Source organism: Hyla sarda, chromosome 4 (assembly GCF_029499605.1).
Source record: "Hyla sarda isolate aHylSar1 chromosome 4, aHylSar1.hap1, whole genome shotgun sequence".
NCBI classification, from domain to species: Eukaryota; Metazoa; Chordata; class Amphibia; order Anura; family Hylidae; genus Hyla; species Hyla sarda.
In genome coordinates, this window is record NC_079192.1 from 419,313,390 (window position 1) to 419,337,541 (window position 24,152).

The 24,152-nt window shown below is 44.2% G+C and overlaps 1 protein-coding gene across 2 annotated transcripts; it reads left to right on the forward strand.

Moving 5' to 3' along the window:
* Positions 1-352: 352 nt before the first annotated feature.
* On the forward strand, positions 353-23,353 carry LOC130267773 (zinc finger CCCH-type antiviral protein 1-like; the record flags this gene model as incomplete). 2 transcript variants are annotated; one of them, XM_056517949.1, is given in 13 exon segments in its annotated part: positions 353-488; positions 11,337-11,700; positions 11,855-12,124; positions 12,225-12,929; positions 14,666-14,728; positions 14,822-14,945; positions 15,125-15,287; positions 15,576-15,696; positions 15,882-15,978; positions 17,622-17,733; positions 17,815-17,945; positions 18,172-18,323; positions 21,176-23,353. In XM_056517949.1, coding segments are annotated over 13 exon segments (2,722 nt in total), but the record flags the coding sequence as incomplete, so codon positions are not given.
* Between the last annotated feature and the right edge of the window lie 799 nt (positions 23,354-24,152).

Genomic DNA, 24,152 nt, shown 5'->3' on the forward strand with positions numbered 1-24,152 from the left:
AGTCCTCATGTGTCCTCCTCCTCTCTCAGTCCTCATGTGTCCTCCTCCTCTCTCAGTCCTCATGTGTCCTCCTCTCTCAGTCCTCATGTGTCCTCCTCTCTCAGTCCTCATGTGTCCTCCTCTCTCAGTCCTCATGTGTCCTCCTCTCTCAGTCCTCATGTGTCCTCCTCTTCATCATAATCACGTACACATACAGGCGGTGTAAATATTTTGCCGATTTCGTTTCCCAGAATAGCTAGTGGAGGTCAGCAGTCAATAAGAATAAATACAGCAGCCAAGCAGATAGTAGGACACATGATAAGATTAGATACATTGACTCAGCAGACTGTATCACACGTTCCTTCTGTTTCAGGCCCCGGTGCCCGTTCTCCCATGATATTTTCTCAGATCAGAACCAGAAGGTCTTGAAGGCCAATGAGATCAGTGGACTGAATGAGGATGAGATAAAGGTTCTCCTGCTCCAGAACGACAACCAACTGCTGCCTGAGGTGAGAACCGGACAACGGGGAGAATGTAACATAAACATAAGTATCCATCACAGATCCACATGGATTCCATTGGAATTTTACATTGGAAAACTACACAATAGTCAATCATTTTTATTTACAACATAAAAATCTAAAAAAATGTGAAGTGTATATGTATTCCCCCCCTGTACTGTGAAACCCCTGAGACCCCTAACAAAGTTATATAATTAGTAAAAAGGGTCCTGATGCCTGAAATTTAATCTCCATTACAAATATACCTACTCAGTGAAGGCCTCAGAGTTTGTTAGAGAGCATTACTGAACAAACAGAAGCATGAAGACCATGGAGCTCACCAAACAGGTCAGGGATAAAATTGTGGAGAAGTAAGAAATATCTCAAGCTCTGAGCTTCTCATGGAGAACCATAAAATCCATCATCAGAACATAAAAAGAATATGGCGCAACCGCAACCATTCCAAGACAAGACCGTCCACCAAAACTGTGCAAAAAGAAAATGATCAGAGAAGCAACCAAGAGGCCCATGGTAACTCCGAAGGAGCTGGAGATCAATGGCTGAGGAGAAATAATCTGTCCATAACACAACTGTTAGTCATCACAAAGCTGGCCTTTATGGAAGAGTGGACAAAAGAAAATGACCACAGCAAACGGGGAAACGGGGCTCTGGTCAGATGTGTGGAGGGAACCCAACATTGCCCCCACAGTGACACATGGTGGCGGCAGCATCATAACCCAACACTGCCCATCACCCTGAGCACACCATCCCCACAGTGACACCATGGTGGGAGCATCATAACCCAACACTGCCCATCACCCTGAGCACACCATCCCCACAGTGATACATGGTGGCGGCAGCATCATAACCCAACACTGCCCATCACCCTGAGTACACCATCCCCACAGTGACACATGGTGGCGGCAGCATCATAACCCAACACTGCCCATCACCCTGAGTACACCATCCCCACAGTGACACATGGTGGGAGCATCATAACCCAACACTGCCCATCACCCTGAGTACACCATCCCCACAGTGACACATGGTGGCGGCAGCATCATAACCCAACACTGCCCATCACCCTGAGTACACCATCCCCACAGTGACACAAGGTGGCGGCAGCATCATAACCCAACACTGCCCATCACCCTGAGTACACCATCCCCACAGTGACACAAGGTGGCGGCAGCATCATAACCCAACACTGCCCATCACCCTGAGTACACCATCCCCACAGTGACACAAGGTGGCGGCAGCATCATAACCCAACACTGCCCATCACCTTGAGCACACCATCCCCACAGTGATACATGGTGGGAGCATCATAACCCAACACTGCCCCATCACCCTCAGTACACCATCCCCACAGTGACACATGGTGGCGGCAGCATCATAACCCAACACTGCCCATCACCCTGAGTACACCATCCCCACAGTGACACATGGTGGCGGTAGCATCATAACCCAACACTGCCCATCACCCCTGAGCACACCATACCCACAGTGATACATGGTGGGAGCATCATAACCCAACACTGCCCATCACCCTGAGCATACCATCCTCACAGTGACACATGGTGCGGTAGCATCATAACCCCAACACCGCCCATCACCCTGAGCACACCATCCCCACAGTGATGCATGGTGGGAGCATCATAACCCAACACTGTCCATCACCCTGAGCACACCATCCCCACAGTGATACATGGTGGGAGCATCATAACCCAACACCACCCATCACCCTGAGCACACCATCCCCCACAGTGACACATGGTGGCAGTAGCATCATAACCCAACACTGCCCATCACCATGAGTACACCATCCCCAACAGTGACACATGGTGGCGGTAGCATCATAACCCAACACTGCCCATCACCCTGAGCACACCCATCCCCACAGTGACACATGGTGGCAGTAGCATCATAACCCAACACCACCCATCACCCTGAGCACACCATCCCCACAGTGACACATGTGTGGCGGCAGCATCATAACCCAACACTGCCCATTACCATGAGCATACCATCCCCACAGTGACACATGGTGGCGGTAGCATCATAACCCAACACTGCCCATCACCCTGAGCACACCATCCCCACAGTGACACATGGTGGCGGCAGCATCATAACCCAACACTGCCCATCACCCTGAGCACACCATCCCCACAGTGATACATGGTGGGAGCATCATAACCCAACACTGCCCATCACCCTGAGTACACCATCCCCACAGTGATACATGGTGGCAGTAGCATCATAACCCAACACTGCTCATCACCATGAGCACACCATCCCCACAGTGACACATGGTGGCAGTAGCATCATAACCCAACACTGCCCATCACCCTGAGTACACCATCCCCACAGTGACACATGGTGGCAGTAGCATCATAACCCAACACTGCTCATCACCATGAGCACACCATCCCCACAGTGACACATGGTGGCGGCAGCATCATAACCCAACACTGCCCATCACCCTGAGTACACCATCCCCACAGTGATACATGGTGGGAGCATCATAACCCAACACTGCCCATCACCCTGAGTACACCATCCCCACAGTGACACATGGTGGCAGTAGCATCATAACCCAACACTGCCCATCACCATGAGCACACCATCCCCACAGTGACACATGGTGGCGGCAGCATCATAACCCAACACTGCCCATCACCCTGAGTACACCATCCCCACAGTGATACATGGTGGGAGCATCATAACCCAACACTGCCCATCACCCTGAGTACACCATCCCCACAGTGACACATGGTGGGAGCATCATAACCCAACACTGCCCATCACCCTGAGTACACCATCCCCACAGTGATACATGGTGGGAGCATCATAACCCAACACTGCCCATCACCATGAGCACACCATCCCCACCGTGACACATGGTGGCGGTAGCATCATAACCCAACACTGGAAAACTGGTCAGAATTTTTTGGATGGATCCAGATACAGAGTAATCCTTGTAAATCTAATACAGTCTGCAAAATACTTGAGACTATGCCAGAGGTTCATCTTTTATAGCAGGACAATAACCCTAAACACACAACCGGAGCTACAATACAATTTACAATTGTGAATCTATGGCAACACTTGACAATATAACTACTATAAAGTAGGAAAAGTAGATAATAAAGTGGCACTGCGGTGAATGTCAGTCCAAAACCTATGCGCCGAGCTAGCAGGGAGACTCTGGGGGTGCAGATAATATACAAAAAAATATTCCTATATTGTCCAAAAATGGAAATAAAGATATCACACTCACCCACTGCGGTTGCGTGGTGAATTATGATTTTATTCCAAGATATTAATCGTGACGGTAGAAGGCATGTGGCATGGAGGAGTGAAGAAGGCAAGCGACCGGTTTCGCGCCGCGAGGCGCTTTCTCTGGTTTGTGGATGTCAGCTGGGAGGAAGGGGCAGGATTTTCTAGTCTCGGCGTTCGATGACGTAACCTATATGTGTAAGGTAAACTGCAACACACATATTATCGAAATAGCAAAACTCGAAAATCGGGTTGGGGAGAAAGAAAATAAAAATCGGGTTGGAGAGAAGGAGAAGGGGGAATACGAAAATAGAAAAAAAGGAAAAACGGGGGGGGGGGGGGGGGGAAGAGGAGAAAAAAAATAAAAAATAATAAAAAAAGGAAAAAAGTTCATATAAAACACTAAGATCTTGTCGGTCATTTTGACCTAGTCCGTTCATGGCTCTTGTGCGCATGATCCATCTTTCCTCGCAACGAAGAAGTGTTTTGTGTCGGTCAATGCCGGGTGCGTTTTCTTTCATCTTCTTTTATTTTCAAAAGGGCGAGTACTACGTACCAATGATTAGAAAGAATCCAAAGCACAAGAAATCTCCTGCACTCACCATGCGGTAGGCGACTGGATGCTCCTCAAACGGGAAACCGGGCTGCAGAAATGTGTGCGCTTAGAGGCAAACAACCGGTAGTTTTCGCGCAGACAAGCGCTTCTTCCGGCCTGGGGGCCGGAAGAAGCGCTTGTCTGCGCGAAAACTACCGGTTTTTCGCCTCTGAGCGCACACATTTCTACAGCCTGTATCCCCGGTTTCCCGTTTGAGGAGCATCGAATCGCCTACCGCATGGTGAGTGCTGGATATTTCTTGTGCTTTGGATTCTTTCTATTTATTGAATGGCTATTTGGTCTATGTCCTAGCACCGCCGTTGACTTAAAGGGGTTATCCAGGAAAAAACTTTTTTTATATATATCAACTGGCTCCAGAAAGTTAAACAGATTTGTAAATAACAGTATATACAAGTATACCAAGATTTGTAAATAACTTCTATAAAAATAAATCTTAATCCTTTCAGTATTCATGAGCTGATAAAGTCGAGTTGTTCTTTTCTGTCTAAGTGCTCTCTGATGACACGTGTCTCGGGAACAGCCCAGTTTAGAATTAAATCCCCATAGCAAACCTCTTCTACTCAGTTCCCGAGACATGCAGAGATGTCAGCAGAGAGCACTGTTGCCAAACAGAAAACAACTCAACTTCAGCAGCTGATAATTATTGAAAGGATTAAGATTTTTTAATAGAAGTTAATTTACAAATCTGTTTAACCTTCCGGAGCCGGTTGCTAATGCTCTTACTTCTTCTAAAAAGATGTCATGGGTTTTTCTATTGCCGCATCTTCGAAAAATGGATCATTTTCTAAAATGAACCAATTGTTCTTGATTATCCATTTCACTGTATCCGCCATAGAGTTGTATTGGAAAGAAAAAATGAAACGTGGGCCGTCTTTCCTTCTTGCTCCATTTTGTCTCTTGCGCTTGTAGTTTTTTGTAATCAATTCATGTCTTGAAATTTTTCTAATTTTTTCAAGTGCCGCATACAGTTCTTTCTCAGGATAGCCTCTTAGATGAAAGCGTTGGATTCATTCATTAGCTTGTATTTCCAAATCAGCATCTTTTTAATAAACGTTTAAGTCGTAGAAATTGCCTAAGGGAGAGCCTTTTTTTGTATGATGTGAGTGAAAGCTGTCATGATGGAGCAGATTACTAGAGGCAGTAGGTTTACGATAATCTTTTGGAAAAAAATTGGCCATTTTCAAGTAAATTTCATGTTCATTGTTATTTTGGCTAAGGTATTCCACAAAATCTTCAAAGTTTTTTTCTGTACTGTTCCAAATAATTAGAATGTCATCCACGTATCAATACTGTTGGACGATATACAGGCAGAGAATGGGGTTTTTTTTTCATAAAAAATATATAGATGCTCTCAAATATGGCTAGAAAAATATTAGCGAAAGAACATGCCATGGGCGTCCCCATGGCCGTCCCAGTGCACTGGGCAGACCACTTTTTTGGGAATGTGAAGCAGTTATTCTGTAAAATAAGTTGCAAGGCATCGCAGACAAAAGACGTAAATTTTTCATCTTTATTGGCATTTTCCAAAAACATTTTTACTGCTTGTACCCCTGTTTCCTGCGGGATTCTCGGATACAAATTCTCAACATCGATTAATGTCAAGATGTAGGAGTCCTTCCATTCCAATGTCTCAAGGGACAGAAGAAGATGATCTGTGTCTCTTACATATGATTTTATTCCTGTCAACAATTGATTCAATAACCATTCCACATATTGGGATAATGGTTCTGTAACTCCTCCCATTCCGGCAACTATCTGCCTCCCTGGGGGCCGTTCCGCATTTTTGTGCGTCTTTGGTAAAAAAAATACCATTTCGGACTGATGGGATATAGTGGTAATAGTTTTTCTGCATCTTTTTTCTTCAAAAATCCAATCCTGTCTGGTTGCCTCCTGAATGTAAAATACTTTCATCATAATGACTAGTTGCCTCCTGAATGTAAAATACTTTCATCATAATGACTAGTTTTTTTACCTTTATCTGCTTTTTTTTTTTTTTTTTTTTATCACCCGATCACTTCTTTCTTGTAGTTTTTTTCAAGGCTTGTTTTTCCTGTCTGGATAAATTAGGTGCTGATTTGGGATAAATTAAAGGGGTTATCCAGGAAAAAACTTTTTTTTGTATATTAATTGGCTCTAGAAATTAAACAGATTTGTAAATTACTTCTATTAAAAAAAATTAATCCTTTCTGTACTTATGAGCTGCTGAAGTTGAGTTGTTCTTTTCTGTCTTAAGTGCTCTCTGATGACACCTGTTTCGGGAACTGTCCAGAGTAGAAGCAAATCCCCATAGCAAACCTCTTCTACTCTGTGCAGTTCCCGAGACAAGCAGAGATGTCAGCAGAGAGCACTGTTGCCAGACAGAAAAGAACAACTCAACTTCAGCAGCTGATAATTATTGGAGGGATTCATATATTTTAATAGAAGTACCGTATTTTTCGCCCTATAGGACGCACCAGCGTATAAGACGCACCCAATTTATTGGTGCAAAATCTAAAAAAATAAAGATTTTGAACCCAATAGTGGTCTTCAACCTGCGGACCTCCAGATGTTGCAAAACTACAACTACCAGCATGCCCGGACAGCCGTTGGCTGTCCAGGCATGCTGGGAGTTGTAGTTTTGCAACATCTGGAGGTCCGCAGATTGAAGACCACTGCATAGGAGGTAATACTCACGTGTCCCCGTCGCCCCGGAACGTCTCTGCTGCCGGCCGGGTATCCTCGCTCTCCGTCGCCGCCATCACGTCGTTACGCACGCCGACGCACGTACGCGATGACGTGATGATGAGGAAGGAGAGCGCCGGCCATACAGGGGATCCCTGAACGGAGAAGACACCGAGGAGGCAGGTAAGGTCCCTCCCGGTGTCCTGTAAGCACTAACCCGGTGAAATCGCGGCGGTCCCGAACAGCCGGGTTAGTGTCACTTTCTGTTCAGACGCGGCGGTCAGCTTTGATCGCCGTGTCTGAAGGGTTAATACAGGGCATCACCACGATCGGTGATGTCCTGTATTAGCGGCGGGTCCCGGCCGTTGATGGCCGCAGGGACCGCCGCGATAGGTGTGTATTCGCCGTATAAGACGCACCGACTTTTTCCCCCCAGTTTTGGGGAAGAAAAAGTGCGTCTTATACGGCGAAAAATACGGTAATTTACAAATCTATTTAACTTTCTGTAGCCAGTTGATTATATATATATATATATATATATATATATATATATATATATATATTTATTTTAAAAACAATCCTGGAATACCCCTTTAAGGCTTTTTGTTTGTTTTAGTACTTCTATGTTGTATGGGAGGGTTAAAGGTGGATTTCACTCGTCCCTTAAAGGGGTATTCCGCCCCTAGACATCTTATCCCCTATCCAAAGGATAGGGATAAGATGTCAGATCGCCGCGGTCCCGCTGCTGGGGACCCCTGGGATCCCCGCTGTGGCACCGCGCTATCATTACAGCACAGAGCGAGTTCGCTCTGCACGTAATGATGGGCGATACAGGGACCGGAGCATCGTTACATCACGGCTCCGCCCCTCGTGAGGTCACAGCCCGCCCCTTTCAATACAAGTCTATGGGAGGGGCGTGGCGGTCATCACGCCTCCTCCCATAGACTTGCATTAAGGGGACGGGCCGTGATGACACGAGGGGCGGCGCCATGACGTCACGCTGCTCCGTCCCCTGTATCGCCAGTCATTACCTGCAGAGCGAACCCAGCAGCGGGACCGCGGCGATCTGACATCTTATCCCTATCCTTTGGATAGGGGATAAGATGTCTAGGGGCGGAATGCCCCTTTAAAAAATTCCTTTTTAAACTGTGCTTTATCTTCTTCGGTGGGGAACTCATCTTCCTCTGTCACAATTAAAAAGGAGAGCTACAGAGCTACTCCTTCCCAGTTAATTTCTTTGGAAGTATTTTCTACAAAAAAATAAATAAAAAATACTAAATAAATCGCTATTTTCCTATTTTTTCTTTTTTTTCTTAGGGAAACTGTTTTTCTTTCCTGAAGTTTCACTCTTTTTTTTTGTTATTGAAAAAACGGTACAGCTTCATTTTTCTAATACTTTTGTAAAGATCGATCTCAAATTCAATAGGGATGAAAATGTTGGGCAGATTAAAATGTGTCCGTGCGAACGGTTTTATACTGGTTCTACAATAAGACCTCTCGAAGTAAGATTTTGGGAACATCAGCGATCTTTTTACACGGAACGTGGTTGTGCACGTCTGACATCCACAAACCAGAGAAAGCGCCTCCCGGCATGAAACCGGTCGCTAGCCTTTTTCACTCCTCCATGCCACATGCCTTCTACCGTCACGATTAATATCTTGGAATAAAACCCTAATTCACCACGCAACCACATTGGGTGACTGCGATATGTTTATTTCTATTTTCAGACAATATAACTACTATAATACTGCTCCTATATACAAGAATATAACTACTATAATACTGCTCCTATATACAAGAATATAACTACTATAATACTGCTCCTATATACAAGAATATAACTACTATAATACTGCTCCTATATACAAGAACATAATTACTATAATACTGCTCCTATATACAAGAATATAACTACTATAATACTGCTCCTATATACAAGAATATATCTACTATAATACTGCTCCTATATACAAGAATATAACTACTATAATACTGCTCCTATATACAAGAATATAACTACTATAATACTGCTCCTATATACAAGAATATATCTACTATAATACTGCTCCTATATACAAGAACATAATTACTATAATACTGCTCCTATATACAGGAATATATCTACTATAATACTGCTCCTATATACAAGAATATAACTACTATAATACTGCTCCTATATACAAGAATATAACTACTATAATACTGCTCCTATATACAAGAATATTACTCCTATAATACTGCTCCTATATACAAGAATATAACTACTATAATACTGCTCCTATATACAAGAATATAACTACTATAATACTGCTCCTATATACAAGAATATTACTCCTATAATACTGCCCCTATATACAGGAATATACCTACTATAATACTGCTCCTATATACAAGAATATAACTACTATAATACTGCTCCTATATACAAGAATATTACTCCTATAATACTGCCCCTATATACAGGAATATACCTACTATAATACTGCTCCTATATACAAGAATATAACTACTATAATACTGCTCCTATATACAAGAATATTACTCCTATAATACTGCTCCTATATACAAGAATATAACTACTATAAATATGACGAAAAAGAAGAAAAATAGAGATACCGCACTCACCCACTGTATGTACTTGAAGATGTGGATTTATTCAGATCATAGAAGATGGATCCATGAGGTGGAGGACATGGAGGGGGATGAACGCCAGGACTAGTACGGCGCGAAACTAGTCCTGGCGTTCATCCCCCTCCATGTCCTCCACCTCATGGATCCATCTTCTATGATCTGAATAAATCCACATCTTAAAGTACATACAGTGGGTGAGTGCGGTGTCTCTATTTTTCTTCCTTTTCGTCATATTTATGGACTATTAAATTTATACCTGCACCCCCAGGTATCACTTATACCTGAAGCTCCAAGATTTTACCTCCACGAATTGTTCTTATATGGTTGTTACTTACGGAGTCTAGTCACTGGTGCCACTCACCTCTCTTCACTTGGATATAACTACTATAATACTGCCTCCTATATACAAGAATATAACTACTATAATACTGCTCCTATATACAAGAATATAACTACTATAATACTGCTCCTATATACAATAATATAACTACTATAACACTGCTCCTATATACAAGAATATAACTACTATAATACTGCTCCTATATACAAGAATATAACTACTATAATACTGCCTCCTATATACAAGAATATAACTACTATAATACTGCTCCTATATACAAGAATATAACTACTATAATACTGCTCCTATATACAATAATATAACTACTATAACACTGCTCCTATATACAAGAATATAACTACTATAATACTGCTCCTATATACAAGAATATAACTACTATAATACTGCTCCTATATACAAGAATATAACTACTATAATACTGCCTCCTATATACAAGAATATAACTACTATAATACTGCTCCTATATACAAGAATATAACTACTATAATACTGCTCCTATATACAATAATATAACTACTATAATACTGCCCCTATATACAAGAATATATCTACTATAATACTGCTCCTATATACAAGAATATAACTACTATAATACTGCTCCTATATACAAGAATATAACTACTATAATACTGCTCCTATATACAAGAATATAACTACTATAATACTGGTCCTATATACAAGAATATAACTACTATAATACTGGTCCTATATACAAGAATATAACTACTATAATACTGGTCCTATATACAAGAATATAACTACTATAATACTGCTCCTATATACAAGAATATAACTACTATAATACTGCTCCTATATACAAGAATATAACTACTATAATACTGCTCCTATATACAAGAATATAACTACTATAATACTGCTCCTATATACAAGAATATAACTACTATAATACTGCTCCTATATACAAGAATATAACTACTATAATACTGCCTCCTATATACAAGAATATAACTACTATAATACTGCCTCCTATATACAAGAATATAACTACTATAATACTGCTCCTATATACAAGAATATAACTACTATAATACTGCCATCTATATACAAGAATATAACTACTATAATACTGCTCCTATATACAAGAATATAACTACTATAATACTGCTCCTATATACAAGAATATAACTACTATAATACTGCCTCCTATATACAAGAATATAACTACTATAATACTGCTCCTATATACAAGAATATAACTACTATAATACTGCTCCCTATATCCAAGAATATAACTACTATAATACTGCCATCTATATATGTAATTATAACTTTTTGTTGTGTTGTACAGGTTTGTTGGGAGTATTTTAAGGAATCATGTGATCTCGGGAAGGATTGTTCGCGGCTTCACATTTGCGGTTACTTTACACGAGGAGAATGTAACCGTCGCGCCTGTAAACATTCTCACCACCTTCTGGAGTTCGGTTCTGATCTCTTACTCACTCGCTGTGGTATGTCTTTGGAGTCTATTCAGAACTTTCAGATGATTTGTACAGTGAAACACAATGAACGTCTCCAGACACTGAAGGCAGAGAACAGGAAGGACCAGGAGAAGGGGCAGAATGGAGCCCAGAGAGGAAGAGGAGGAAGACCCCGGAACAGAGAGATGAGGAATCCTCAGGATGGAACGAGAAGCCAGAGTCAAGGAGCAGCAGGTGTGGGATAAGTATATACTGAGGAAACATTATATATAGTGGTATTATAGGTACAACAATACCATAATACAGTCAGGAGTCCATTACTGCTGACACCCAGCCTGTATATTAAGGGCCCGAGTATAATGGCCGCCTCCATTTTATCCATTTTTAGGGTTTTATGGCTACGAGAAATCAGACAGCCGCTCATTGTCGAAGAACAGGGAGAGTCATCTTTGTGGCGATGATGAATGTCGTATAAAGAACGATTGGTTTATTTCTAAGACGGCAAAGTCTGAAGACCGAGGAGCTTCATTGCTTGAAATGGCGGCAAAATATTCTTCCTATATGCAGCCCATGATGTCATCAGGGACACACCCACCAACTCCCCCTATGTATACATCCCACCCAGTGACTGCTCCTAAGGTGTCTTCTGCTCAATCAGGTACGGCCCTCCATAGTGTGTATTATCTCCGCACCACTCGAGTATCTACCACTGTGAAATATGTTTGTTACCCATAGTAATTTGATGATGTCCCTCACAGGAAACCCAGCCGGGCACTTCTTATCATCTTCTACCTCATCTGCCCCTCAGCCAACACCGACCATTACACCATTGACCACTATAGGATCAGTCAATGCTTCACCAACAGCTGTTGCCAGACCAAGCAAACCAGTTCATCTTCCTGTGAAGGGTCCATTGGTTGCAGATTCTGTTAAGGCAGTGCCCTCGACAGTGGTGAACCTTTTAGCTTCTCCAGTGCCAACTACAGCATCAAGCACTTTAACAGATTCTCCTACAAAAAGTCCATCTGTACCTCAAGAGAAACCAGTCAACCCCCCCTTTGCTTACTCATACAGACCTCAACCAGTTGTCATCACCATCAAACCGGCATCCTCCCCTGCAGCAAGTACTTCCAGTGCTCCATCAACACCCGGTCCAAGAATGGCTGATTCTTCCAAAATTCAGTCACCATTTTCTAGTAGACTGGTTAATTCTAGTACAGAAGGTCCATCTGTTCAAGGGGTAAAACCAGTCCAGTCCAATGTCCAGTCACAGGATCCACCTGCCCCCTCTTCTGGTAAGCCCCAAGCCAGCATAAAACCAACACCAAAGGTGGAGACTAAAGACATATATGACTTTATGAAAAAGGATCTAGGAGATTTTTTGACTATTAACCCTTCACATATAGGTCATCAGGCAGAGAGAACATCTGTGACTGGAGCCGTTTACCTGCCACCAAAGAGACGTGAGTACATGGGTGCCCTAGGATCCAGCAGTAGAGCTATCTGACTGGTTTCTAGCTTTCACAGGTGGAAACTCGTAACGAAATGTGGGAACAGCACTCAGCAAACCAATAGTCAATTCACAACACAACCAAATCATAGTCAAGCCAATGATGTGTTATTTTCCCATGAACATATCCAGGCTCATATTTTTCCAAAGTCAGTTTGGGATATATCCTGTTGAGTGGTACACTGTGATGAGTCCTCTGTGCCCCCCAAAAATGCACTAGATTATAGCAGATTGTTGAAATAATGGACAGGTCTAGATATAATATTCAAATGCAATCATATACGCACTAGCATATGGAGGAGCAACATTGGACACCATTGCGGTACCCTTCGTCTGTACATAATACTCATTCTCCTAACAAGTCCTTTTCATGCAGAGATGAGTGAATCGAATGGGAACAAGTTAAATGTGTTTAGAATTTCCTTAACATTTCAGAAAATCCAGAACTTTTGAGATTCGTTTCAAGCAAATTGCTCAAAATGGTGGGTCAGAAGAAAAGTCAGGGGTTATGGTTAGGTTGGGGACCCTATCCCTACAAACCCTAACCTTAACATAACTTTTCAGGGCAATTGGGGAATTTTTGATTCAAACTGAAACTGAAAACTAAAAACATCATTTAGAGGACAAACTTTTTAGATTCGAGAGAAAATCCAGGGGATCAGGCTGAAAAGATCTAGAATGTTTGAGAGGTGACAGTAGAGTTTGTCGACTAAAGCCACTAGGTGGGTTATTTGACCTCAGTAGTATGTAAAATACTGGAACCACCAGATCTATTTCTGTTGGAAAGTTGTCCTATAGATAGATCTGTAATACAATCTCAGTCTTCTGTCAGAGAAGAAGGATATGAGCAGTCGGTATTAGGTCGAGCTCTTCGCTCATTGTGACCTCACTTCTTTGAGATACATAGAACGCTACATAACAACGATGGCAATAATATCATGGTTGTGCCGTAAGGATCTCAATTCCATAGGCTCCTCAACTGAGAGATTACCAGTATGTTTCTACTGACCGGGTTTAACTTGTGCCTAAATCTGCTCAACTGCAATGTAAGTTTCGATTGGATGATAAGAAATTAAAAGAGGTTTTTCCATAAGATAGGGAATAAGATTGTGGGGGACCCGACCTGTGATTGTGGAATTGGGGACCACAGTCTGTAGTTAGAATAGAGCAGTAGATGGCGCATACATATTGTCTCTCCATTTATTCTCTATGGGAGTCACAGAAACAGCCAGGTACAGTGTTGGGGTGTGTCCCATAGAGAATCAATGGAGCTGTGGTGCGCATGCGCGACCTACTTTTCTATTGTAATAGGAGACCATGGTTCCAATTCTCGAGATCACAGGTCAAACCCCCCACAATCAGCAAGTCATTCCCTATTTTGTGGCTATATATGAGCCTGGAGATGTTCATGAGAAATTTAAAGGTACTTAGCTCGGATATCATTTACGGTACTCTAAAATCTTTACAAATTGCTGCTTGTTACCCACATCCAGAGATATTTTCGTAATTCTGTTGCAGATTCCTGTTAACTCCCCGGCTGGTTCAGCCTCGGTATAGCGCGTTCTCTATGTAATATCAATCATCTGGTTTTAGCAGAATTAAAAGTTCTACTCCGGTGGATTGCATTGTGGGAGATGTAGAGTTTCTATTTGCAGCCCATGGTTGCAGCTATTGTCTTTTTTTTTATAGCGGATCCTGACAAAATCCCGGAGATCTGTCTTTCGAGTCTTTGGAAATACTGCAGGTTAGGAGGTGAGTGCCCCTCGGGGGAAAGGAGTATTAGGAGGCAGTGCCTGGTTGGGTTAGGATAACAATGGATAACACAGGGTTCTCCTTTATTCACAGGGTGTTGTCCGGACATGCATTACTACCTGCCGTACCGCTGGCAGATTTACAAAGGAACCGACTGGGAAGATATTCCCAATATGGAGGAGATTGAGAAATGCTACTGCGACCCAAAGGTTGACAGGTACAGGTTGTCCAGAACCGTGTGTGAAATTCTATCAATATTTATATAACTGGATTAAAGGGGGACTCCATTTAAATTAACAGACTTGGTGTGTTGTTGCCGTGGGGGTCTTTACTTAATAAAGAGTCCATCACTTTTGGGAACGTAGCATTACTAAACAACTCCATTCACATTTGCAGGGTTCAATCGATTGATTTTGTGACTATGAGGTCTGGCATGCACCGCGTTCGTCGCCTCTCCACCGTCTCATCGGTCAAGAAGCCGCAGGAATATGTCCTGACCACTGAGTGGCTTTGGTACTGGAAGGATGAACATGGCACCTGGACACAATATGGGCAATTTGTAAGTTGGTGCAGGGGCACCTAATCATCTTCAGGGGTGCAGCTATAGGGGGTGCAGGGGCACCTAATCATCTTCAGGGGTGCAGCTATAGGGGGTGCAGGGGCTGCGACCACCCCTGGGCCCTGGAGCATGAAGTCTCTCAGCCCAGTATGAGGAGACCAATGCTACAAACACATATAGTTGGGAACTGATACATTAAATTTTTTTTTGGGGGGGGGGTTATTGGAAGAAATCAGAATTGCCTGCTATAAAAAAAATCTTATTTTTCAAAATTGTTTCTCTTTTTAGAATGTAAAACAAGTGAGCTCCACCATATTGTCTTCAGACCTGGAGAGCATCTATCTCTCTGATCCCACCGCAGTCATTCCTTTCACTGCTGGCTATCAGCACTATGAGATCAACTTTCGAGGTACGGGCGTCAATAATGGGGCTTTATATGTCGTTATAAAGGATGTGGGGTCCATGAGGGGCCATGATGCTCTGTCAATGGCATCAACACCTTTGGCACCTGCTCAAATAAAGGGGTTGTCCCATCTCAGCTTTCCTGGGTGTCCTGGGAATTAATGTCCTGTATTGAGAATTGTCTTCTTTCAGAAATGAAGCAGAGGAACATTCGGTATACAACGGAGAAGGACGTGCGCAGGAGACCGAAATATCTGAGCTTTGAAAATGTGAAATTACTGAAGGGAAGGTAAAGATATAAATAGGGGATCGAAACTTCACTTTACAAGTCACTTCTCCAGGGTTCTTATATTGACCCTCAATATTCAGATACCCTCAGGACTTATAGTAGGACAGAATAGAATGTCCAGCCAACACTCGTAAGGAAAAGCATAAAAGCGAAGATAACAAAGTGAGAAGGTAACCATTACATGACTGGAGATAATGGAATGGATAATGAAACAAATGGAGGATAATGGAGTGAGAACTAAGGCATAGACCTGAGCTAACTCTCCCTAATCTTACCCTGGATCTTCCCCTAAACTCTAAACTAACACCAGAAAACTAAACTGTAATATTCCTGCACTAGCCCTAGACTAAAATATGGAAGGGAATCATGCTAAACCGGACTCTATGACTTGCAAATACCAAAGTCCGGATAACACAGCGAGAAAGTAAACAAGGAACTAAGACAAGAGCATGGAAATAAACAGAACCAGCACTTTTATGGACTTAAAGGGGTACTCCGCCCCTAGACATCTTATCCCCTATACAAAGGATCGGGGATGAGATGTCCGATCGCTGGGGACCCCCGGAATATAGCAAGCTGCACCCTCCTGTATCTGCTTCCGGAAGCGCTGGAGGTTCTCAGGCTAATTCCTCCCGACCACGGGGACAGAAGATCGTGACGTCCTGACTCCGCACTCGTGTGACGTCACGCCCCGCCCCCTCAATGCAAGTCTATGGGAGGGGGCTTGACGGCCGTGACATCACGATTCTGCCCCCTGTGATGTCACGCTCCGCCCCCTCAATTCAAGTCTATGGGAGGGGGCTTGACAGCCGTGACATCACGATTCTGCCCCCTGTGTGATGTCACACCCCGCCCCCTCAATACAAGTCTATGGGAGGGGGTGTGACGGCCGTGACGTCACGATTCTGCCCCCTGTGTGATGTCACACCCCGCCCCCTCAATACAAGTCTATGGGAGGGGGCTTGACGGCCGTGACATCACGATTCTGCCCCCTGTGATGTCACGCTCCGCCCCCTCAATTCAAGTCTATGGGAGGGGGCTTGACAGCCGTGACATCACGATTCTGCCCCCTGTGTGATGTCACACCCCGCCCCCTCAATACAAGTCTATGGGAGGGGGTGTGACGGCCGTGACGTCACGATTCTGCCCCCTGTGTGATGTCACACCCCGCCCCCTCAATACAAGTCTATGGGAGGGGGTGTGACGGCCGTGACGTCACGATTCTGCCCCCTGTGTGATGTCACGCCCCGCCCCCTCAATGCAAGTCTATGGGAGGGGGCGTGACGGCCGTCACGCCCCCTCCCATAGACTTTCATTGAGGGGGCGGGCCGTGATGACACACGGGTGCAGAGTCGTGACGTCACGAAACTTCCGTCCCTGTGGTCGGGGACCACGGGGACCACCCTGGCGATCTGAGCAATCAAAGATTATCTGTCAAAGATTATCTTACTCTGGAATCAGGCTATGCGACTGTTGCTTAGTAACTGCCTCGAACAGTATAGAACAAAGGAGAAGAGGAGCTAATAGAAAGATAAGACAGATAGATAAATGATGAATAATATATAATAGTTCACTTGTTGTTGAATCTGTTACAAGATGGCGCCCTGTTACCTTATTACCATCACACTTTTTTATTCTTTTAGTACAAAATCATCAGCACCTCAGTCCCCCCTGCAGTCACCACTGTCCCCCCTGAAGACTGACATCTACCCAAGTACATGGGACACGTCGGCCCTGCCGGAGATCGGCTGTCAGGTAACGTCCCTATGACCGGTGACTACAGCGCTGACCGGACGACATGTGACCGGAGGTGATAACTTCTTCTCTCCCTTCCAGAAAGTTCCCGTCTCCGACACATCCAGCGAGTTCTCAGAAATTGTCAGCAGCTTCACCAAGACGGTCAGCGGGCATGTGGTGAAGAAGCTGTGGCGTCTCCAGAACCCATCTCTGTGGCAGGTGTTCCAGTGGTAGGTCAGATCTAATGTTCACCAGTGTCTAGTATGTGCCCGAAGTAAGGATCAGGAGAGGTGGCCCCGGAACGTTATGCCCCAGCTCATGGTGGCCCGGTCACTATGGGTAATGCTCTCTGTAGGGTTCCTCATAGTAAAGGGAGACCAGGCCAACATGGTGACCCCATCGCCCTCCACTACAAGCTGAGCCTCTGGTTTGAAACATTTTTTTCTTGCTTTTTAGGCAAAAAGAACAAATGAAAAATGTAAATCAGGGACAAGACGTGAGGGAAACGCGACTGTTTCACGGCGCAGATACGGCACATATAGACGACATCTGCAATCAGAATTTTGACTGGCACCTTTGTGGCACCAATGGCACTGCTTATGGACAAGGTAGGAAGCAACATGTACAGGGGAGATCTGATTGGAGGGATATTTGTTTTGATCCTTGAGGCCAATCAGATGCCGCCTTTGTTCCCTTAACGAATGTGAATACATAATATCCTAAGGCAGGGGGTTCACAAACTATTTCAGCTCACAACTCCCTTAGCATCTGGAATCCACAAGCGCGGTTCCGACTGACACACATAGTACTGGTATAGTATAATGGGGGTAGTAGTAACACATAGTACTGGTATAGTATAATGGGGGTAGTAGTATGACACATAGCACTGGTATAGTATAATGGGGGTAGTAGTAACACATAGTACTGGTATAGTATAATGGGGGTAGTAGTATGACACATAGCACTGGTATAGTATAATGGGGGTAGTAGTAGTAACACATAGTACTGGTATAGTATAATGGGGGTAGTAGTATGACACATAGCACTGGTATAGTATAATGGGGGTAGTAGTAACACATAGTACTGGTATAGTATAATGGGGGTAGTAGTATGACACATAGCACTGGTATAGTATAATGGGGGTAGTAGTAGTATGACACATAGTACTGGTATAGTATAATGGGGGTAGTAGTAGTATGACACATAGCACTGGTATAGTATAATGGGGGTAGTAGTATGACACATAGCACTGGTATAGTATAATGGGGGTAGTAGTATGACACATAGTACTGGTATAGTATAATGGGGGTAGTAGTAGTATGACACATAGCACTGGTATAGTATAATGGGGGTAGTAGTAGTATGACACATAGCACTGGTATAGTATAATGGGGGTAGTAGTATGACACATAGTACTGGTATAGTATAATGGGGGTAGTAGTAGTATGACACATAGCACTGGTATAGTATAATGGGGGTAGTAGTAGTATGACACATAGCACTGGTATAGTATAATGGGGGTAGTAGTAGTATGACACATAGCACTGGTATAGTATAATGGGGGTAGTAGTAGTATGACACATAGCACTGGTATAGTATAATGGGGGTAGTAGTAGTAGTAGTATGACACATAGCACTGGTATAGTATAATGGGGGTAGTAGTAGTATGACACATAGCACTGGTATAGTATAATGGGGGTAGTAGTAGTAGTATGACACATAGCACTGGTATAGTATAATGGGGGTAGTAGTAGTATGACACATAGCACTGGTATAGTATAATGGGGGTAGTAGTAGTAGTATGACACATAGCACTGGTATAGTATAATGGGGGTAGTAGTAGTAGTATGACACATAGCACTGGTATAGTATAATGGGGGTAGTAGTGGTATGACACATAGCACTGGTATAGTATAATGGGGGTAGTAGTAGTAGTATGACACATAGCACTGGTATAGTATAATGGGGGTAGTAGTAGTATGACACATAGCACTGGTATAGTATAATGGGGGTAGTAGTAGTAGTAAGACACATAGCACTGGTATAGTATAATGGGGGTAGTAGTAGTAGTATGACACATAGCACTGGTATAGTATAATGTGGGTAGTAGTAGTATGACACATAGCACTGGTATAGTATAATGGGGGTAGTAGTAGTATGACACATAGCACTGGTATAGTATAATGGGGGTAGTAGTATGACACATAGCACTGGTATAGTATAATGGGGGTAGTAGTATGACACATAGCACTGGTATAGAATAATGGGGGTAGTAGTATGACACATAGCACTGGTATAGTATAATGGGGGTAGTAGTAGTATGACACATAGCACTGGTATAGTATAATGGGGGTAGTAGTAGTATGACACATAGCACTGGTATAGTATAATGGGGGTAGTAATAGTATGACACATAGCACTGGTATAGTATAATGGGGGTAGTAGTATGACACATAGCACTGGTATAGTATAATGGGGATAGTAGTAGTATGACACATAGCACTGGTATAGTATAATGGGGGTAGTAGTAGTATGACACATAGCACTGGTATAGTATAATGGGGGTAGTAGTATGACACATAGCACTGGTATAGTATAATGGGGGTAGTAATAGTATGACACATAGCACTGGTATAGTATAATGGGGGTAGTAGTATGACACATAGCACTGGTATAGTATAATAGGGGTAGTAGTAGTATGACACATAGCACTGGTATAGTATAATGGGGGTAGTAGTATGACTCATAGTACTGATATAGTATAATGGGGGTAGTAGTATGACACATAGCACTGGTATAGTATAATGGGGGTAGTAGTAGTATGACTCATAGTACTGATATAGTATAATGGGGGTAGTAGTAGTATGACACATAGCACTGGTATAGTATAATGGGGGTAGTAATAGTATGACACATAGCACTGGTATAGTATAATGGGGGTAGTAGTATGACACATAGCACTGGTATAGTATAATGGGGGTAGTAGTAGTACGACACATAGCACTGGTATAGTATAATGGGGGTAGTAGTAGTAGTATGACACATAGCACTGGTATAGTATAATGGGGGTAGTAGTAGTATGACACATAGCACTGGTATAGTATAATAGGGGTAGTAGTAGTATGACACCTAGCACTGGTATAGTATAATGGGGGTAGTAGTAGTAGTAGAATGATGTTACCTCCCGGCTCAGCAGCTCCAGGACCTGATCCATCCTGGTTACCGGGATAACCCGCCCTGTGTCCTCTGCATGCTGACGCTACTGTGTACAACTTGGGTGGCCGTGTCCCGCAGCCCGTGGACTGACAAGATATGCTGGGAGCGGAGGGGGCAGTGCCAACACTAGTGAATGAAGATTGTACAACTACAACTCCCAGCATGGTCTGTCAGCCTTGGTTTCCACTATGATATTTGGTATTTTCCTTCTGACTTTACTGACCTTTCCACATTCTCTCCATAGGAAGTTACTTTGCCCGAGACGCCTCGTACTCCCACACCTACTGCACGGCGGTCAGCGGGACGCGCTCAATGTTTGTGGCTCGTGTGCTGGTGGGAGACTACGTGACTGGAAACCCCCAAGAGAAGCATCCGCCGCAGAGACCCGGCATTAACACGCGGTATTATGACTCCTGCGTGGACAACGTCACCAATCCCTCCATCTTTGTGGTGTTTGAGAAGCATCAGATCTACCCCGAGTATCTCCTGGAATACGAAGAACCGAAAAAATCCTGTGTTATCTGCTGAACGAGCCCAAAATGTCTCCTGAAAACTGAGGCAACTGTAACAAGAATTTAGAATAATCCAATAGATTCTACACCTAGAACGTAAAACATAAGAACGCGGCTGTCCTTGGGGTCCTGCATCTTGGCAGATGGAGTATTGTTTTCACTGAGCCTGGTGGAAATACTACATTTCCCAAAATGCATCAGAACTTGCCATACAGGCAATGAGACACCAGGGGCAGCAAAGAGTATTAGTAAAGCCTTACAAGTAAAGAAGAGGGAACCAGCAGAATGGTGAATGCAGCTCTTGGTGTGATTAGAGCATAAGTCACAAAATTCTATGGCAGGGAAATGGTTTTGGCAGGGCATAATGTCTTTTAGCCATAACAAATACCAAGATTTATGGGGTTATGCCCCAAGCTAATCTCCTGTAATCTTGGCGTACACCCTAGGGAAGCCTGGTGGGCCCCTAGCTGAGGATTAGTGAGGTCATCATTCTAGTGTGATGACATCATTAATATTATACACTGGCCCACTATTTACTACCCTATAAAAGATAGTATAGGGTAGTATATAGGGCCTTCATCTACATAGGGTGGTAGACAGGGTCTGTGGGCCCATTATGTACATGGGGTGGTAGACAGGGTCGGTGGGCCCATTATCTACATGGGGTGGTAGACAGGGTCTGTGGGCCCATTATGTACATGGGGTGGTAGACAGGGTCGGTGGGCCCATTATCTACATGGGGTGGTAGACAGGGTCGGTGGGCTGATTATCTACATGGGGTGGTAGACATAGTCTGTGGGCCCCTTCATCTACATGAGGTGGTAGACATGGCCTGTGGGCCCCTTTATCTACATGGGGTGGTAGACAGGATCTGTGGGCCCACTATCTACATAGGGTGGTAGACAGGGTCTGTGGGCCCACTATCTACATGGGGTGGTAGACAGGGTCTGTGGGCCCATTATCCACATGGGGTGGTAGACAGGGTCTGTGGGCCCACTATCCACATGGGGTGGTAGACAGGATCTGTGGGCCCACTATCTACATGGGGTGGTAGACAGGATCTGTGGGCCCCTTCATCTACATGGGGCGGTAGACAGGGTCTGTGGGCCAACTATCTACATGTGGTAGTAGACAGGGTCTGTGGGCCCCTTCATCTGCATGGGGTGGTAGACAGGGTCGGTGGGCCCCTTCATCTTCATGGGGTGGTAGACAGGATCTGTGGGCCCACTATCTACATGGGGTGATAGACAGGGTCGGTGGGCCCCTTCTTCTACATGGGGTGGTAGACAGGGCCGGTGGGCCCGTTATCTACATAGGGTGCCTTGAGCCCCTGGAGGGAAGCTTCCGCTGGATGGAAGGTTCCTGGACGATATGTCGTCCTGCTCTCGTATATCTGGACTCCGGTCCGTCTTGTGTGATTGTCGCCCTCCTGATCCCCAGACAGGAAACAGGACAGGAGGGTGAAGAGCTAAATATGATGAAGAAATCTGATTTTATGTTTTGTGAATTTACTAAAACTTCGACACAGATCAGTAATTTTCCAGTCACCCTGGGATACAGCGCTATGACCAGAGGTGACAACCGTGGAGAATCCTTTCTTGTACTGTGAAGAATAATTTAACTCCTGTAGCCAATATGGCTACAGGATGGCCAAACAAGATCATTCTATCAATATAAAATCATAACTATGAAATTAAAAGGGAACTCCACTTAAATAAATAATCCCTATTACTGGTGTTACTTGTGTAATCTGTCTCCATTGTGATCAGACATGAGATCTACACAATGTATCCTACAGGAAGAGCTATTTATGTATTACTGCTGATAACCAGCCTGTTTATCATGTATAGAGGTAGTCACAGCCCCGCCCCCTGCATGACATCACTGATATAATAGTAATATAATGACATAATGCTGCCCCCACCATGATCACTGTAGGGATGGTATTGGGCAGGTGATGGGCAGTACCTGGTTTCCTCTATACATGATGCTGCCCCCACCATGATCACTGTAGGGATGGTATTGGGCAGGTGATGGGCAGTGCCTGGTTTCCCCCAGACATGATGCTGCCCCCACCATGATCACTGTAGAGATGGTATTGGGCAGGTGATGGGCGGTGCCTGGTTTCCCCCAGACATGATGCTGCCCCCACCATGATCACTGTAGGGATGGTATTGGGAAGGTGATGGGCAGTACCTGGTTTCCCCCAGACATGATGCTGCCCCCACCATGATCACTGTAGGGATGGTATTGGGCAGGTGATGGGCAGTGCCTGGTTTCCTCTATACATGATGCTGCCCCCACCATGATCACTGTAGGGATGGTATTGGGCAGGTGATGGGCAGTGCCTGGTTTCCCCCAGACATGATGCTGCCCCCACCATGATCACTGTAGGGATGGTATTGGGCAGGTGATGGGCAGTGCCTGGTTTCCCCCAGACATGATGCTGCCCCCACCATGATCACTGTAGAGATGGTATTGGGCAGGTGATGGGCGGTGCCTGGTTTCCCCCAGACATGATGCTGCCCCCACCATGATCACTGTAGGGATGGTATTGGGCAGGTGATGGGCGGTGCCTGGTTTCCCCCAGACATGATGCTGCCCCCACCATGATCACTGTAGGGATGGTATTGGGAAGGTGATGGGCAGTACCTGGTTTCCCCCAGACATGATGCTGCCCCCACCATGATCACTGTAGGGATGGTATTG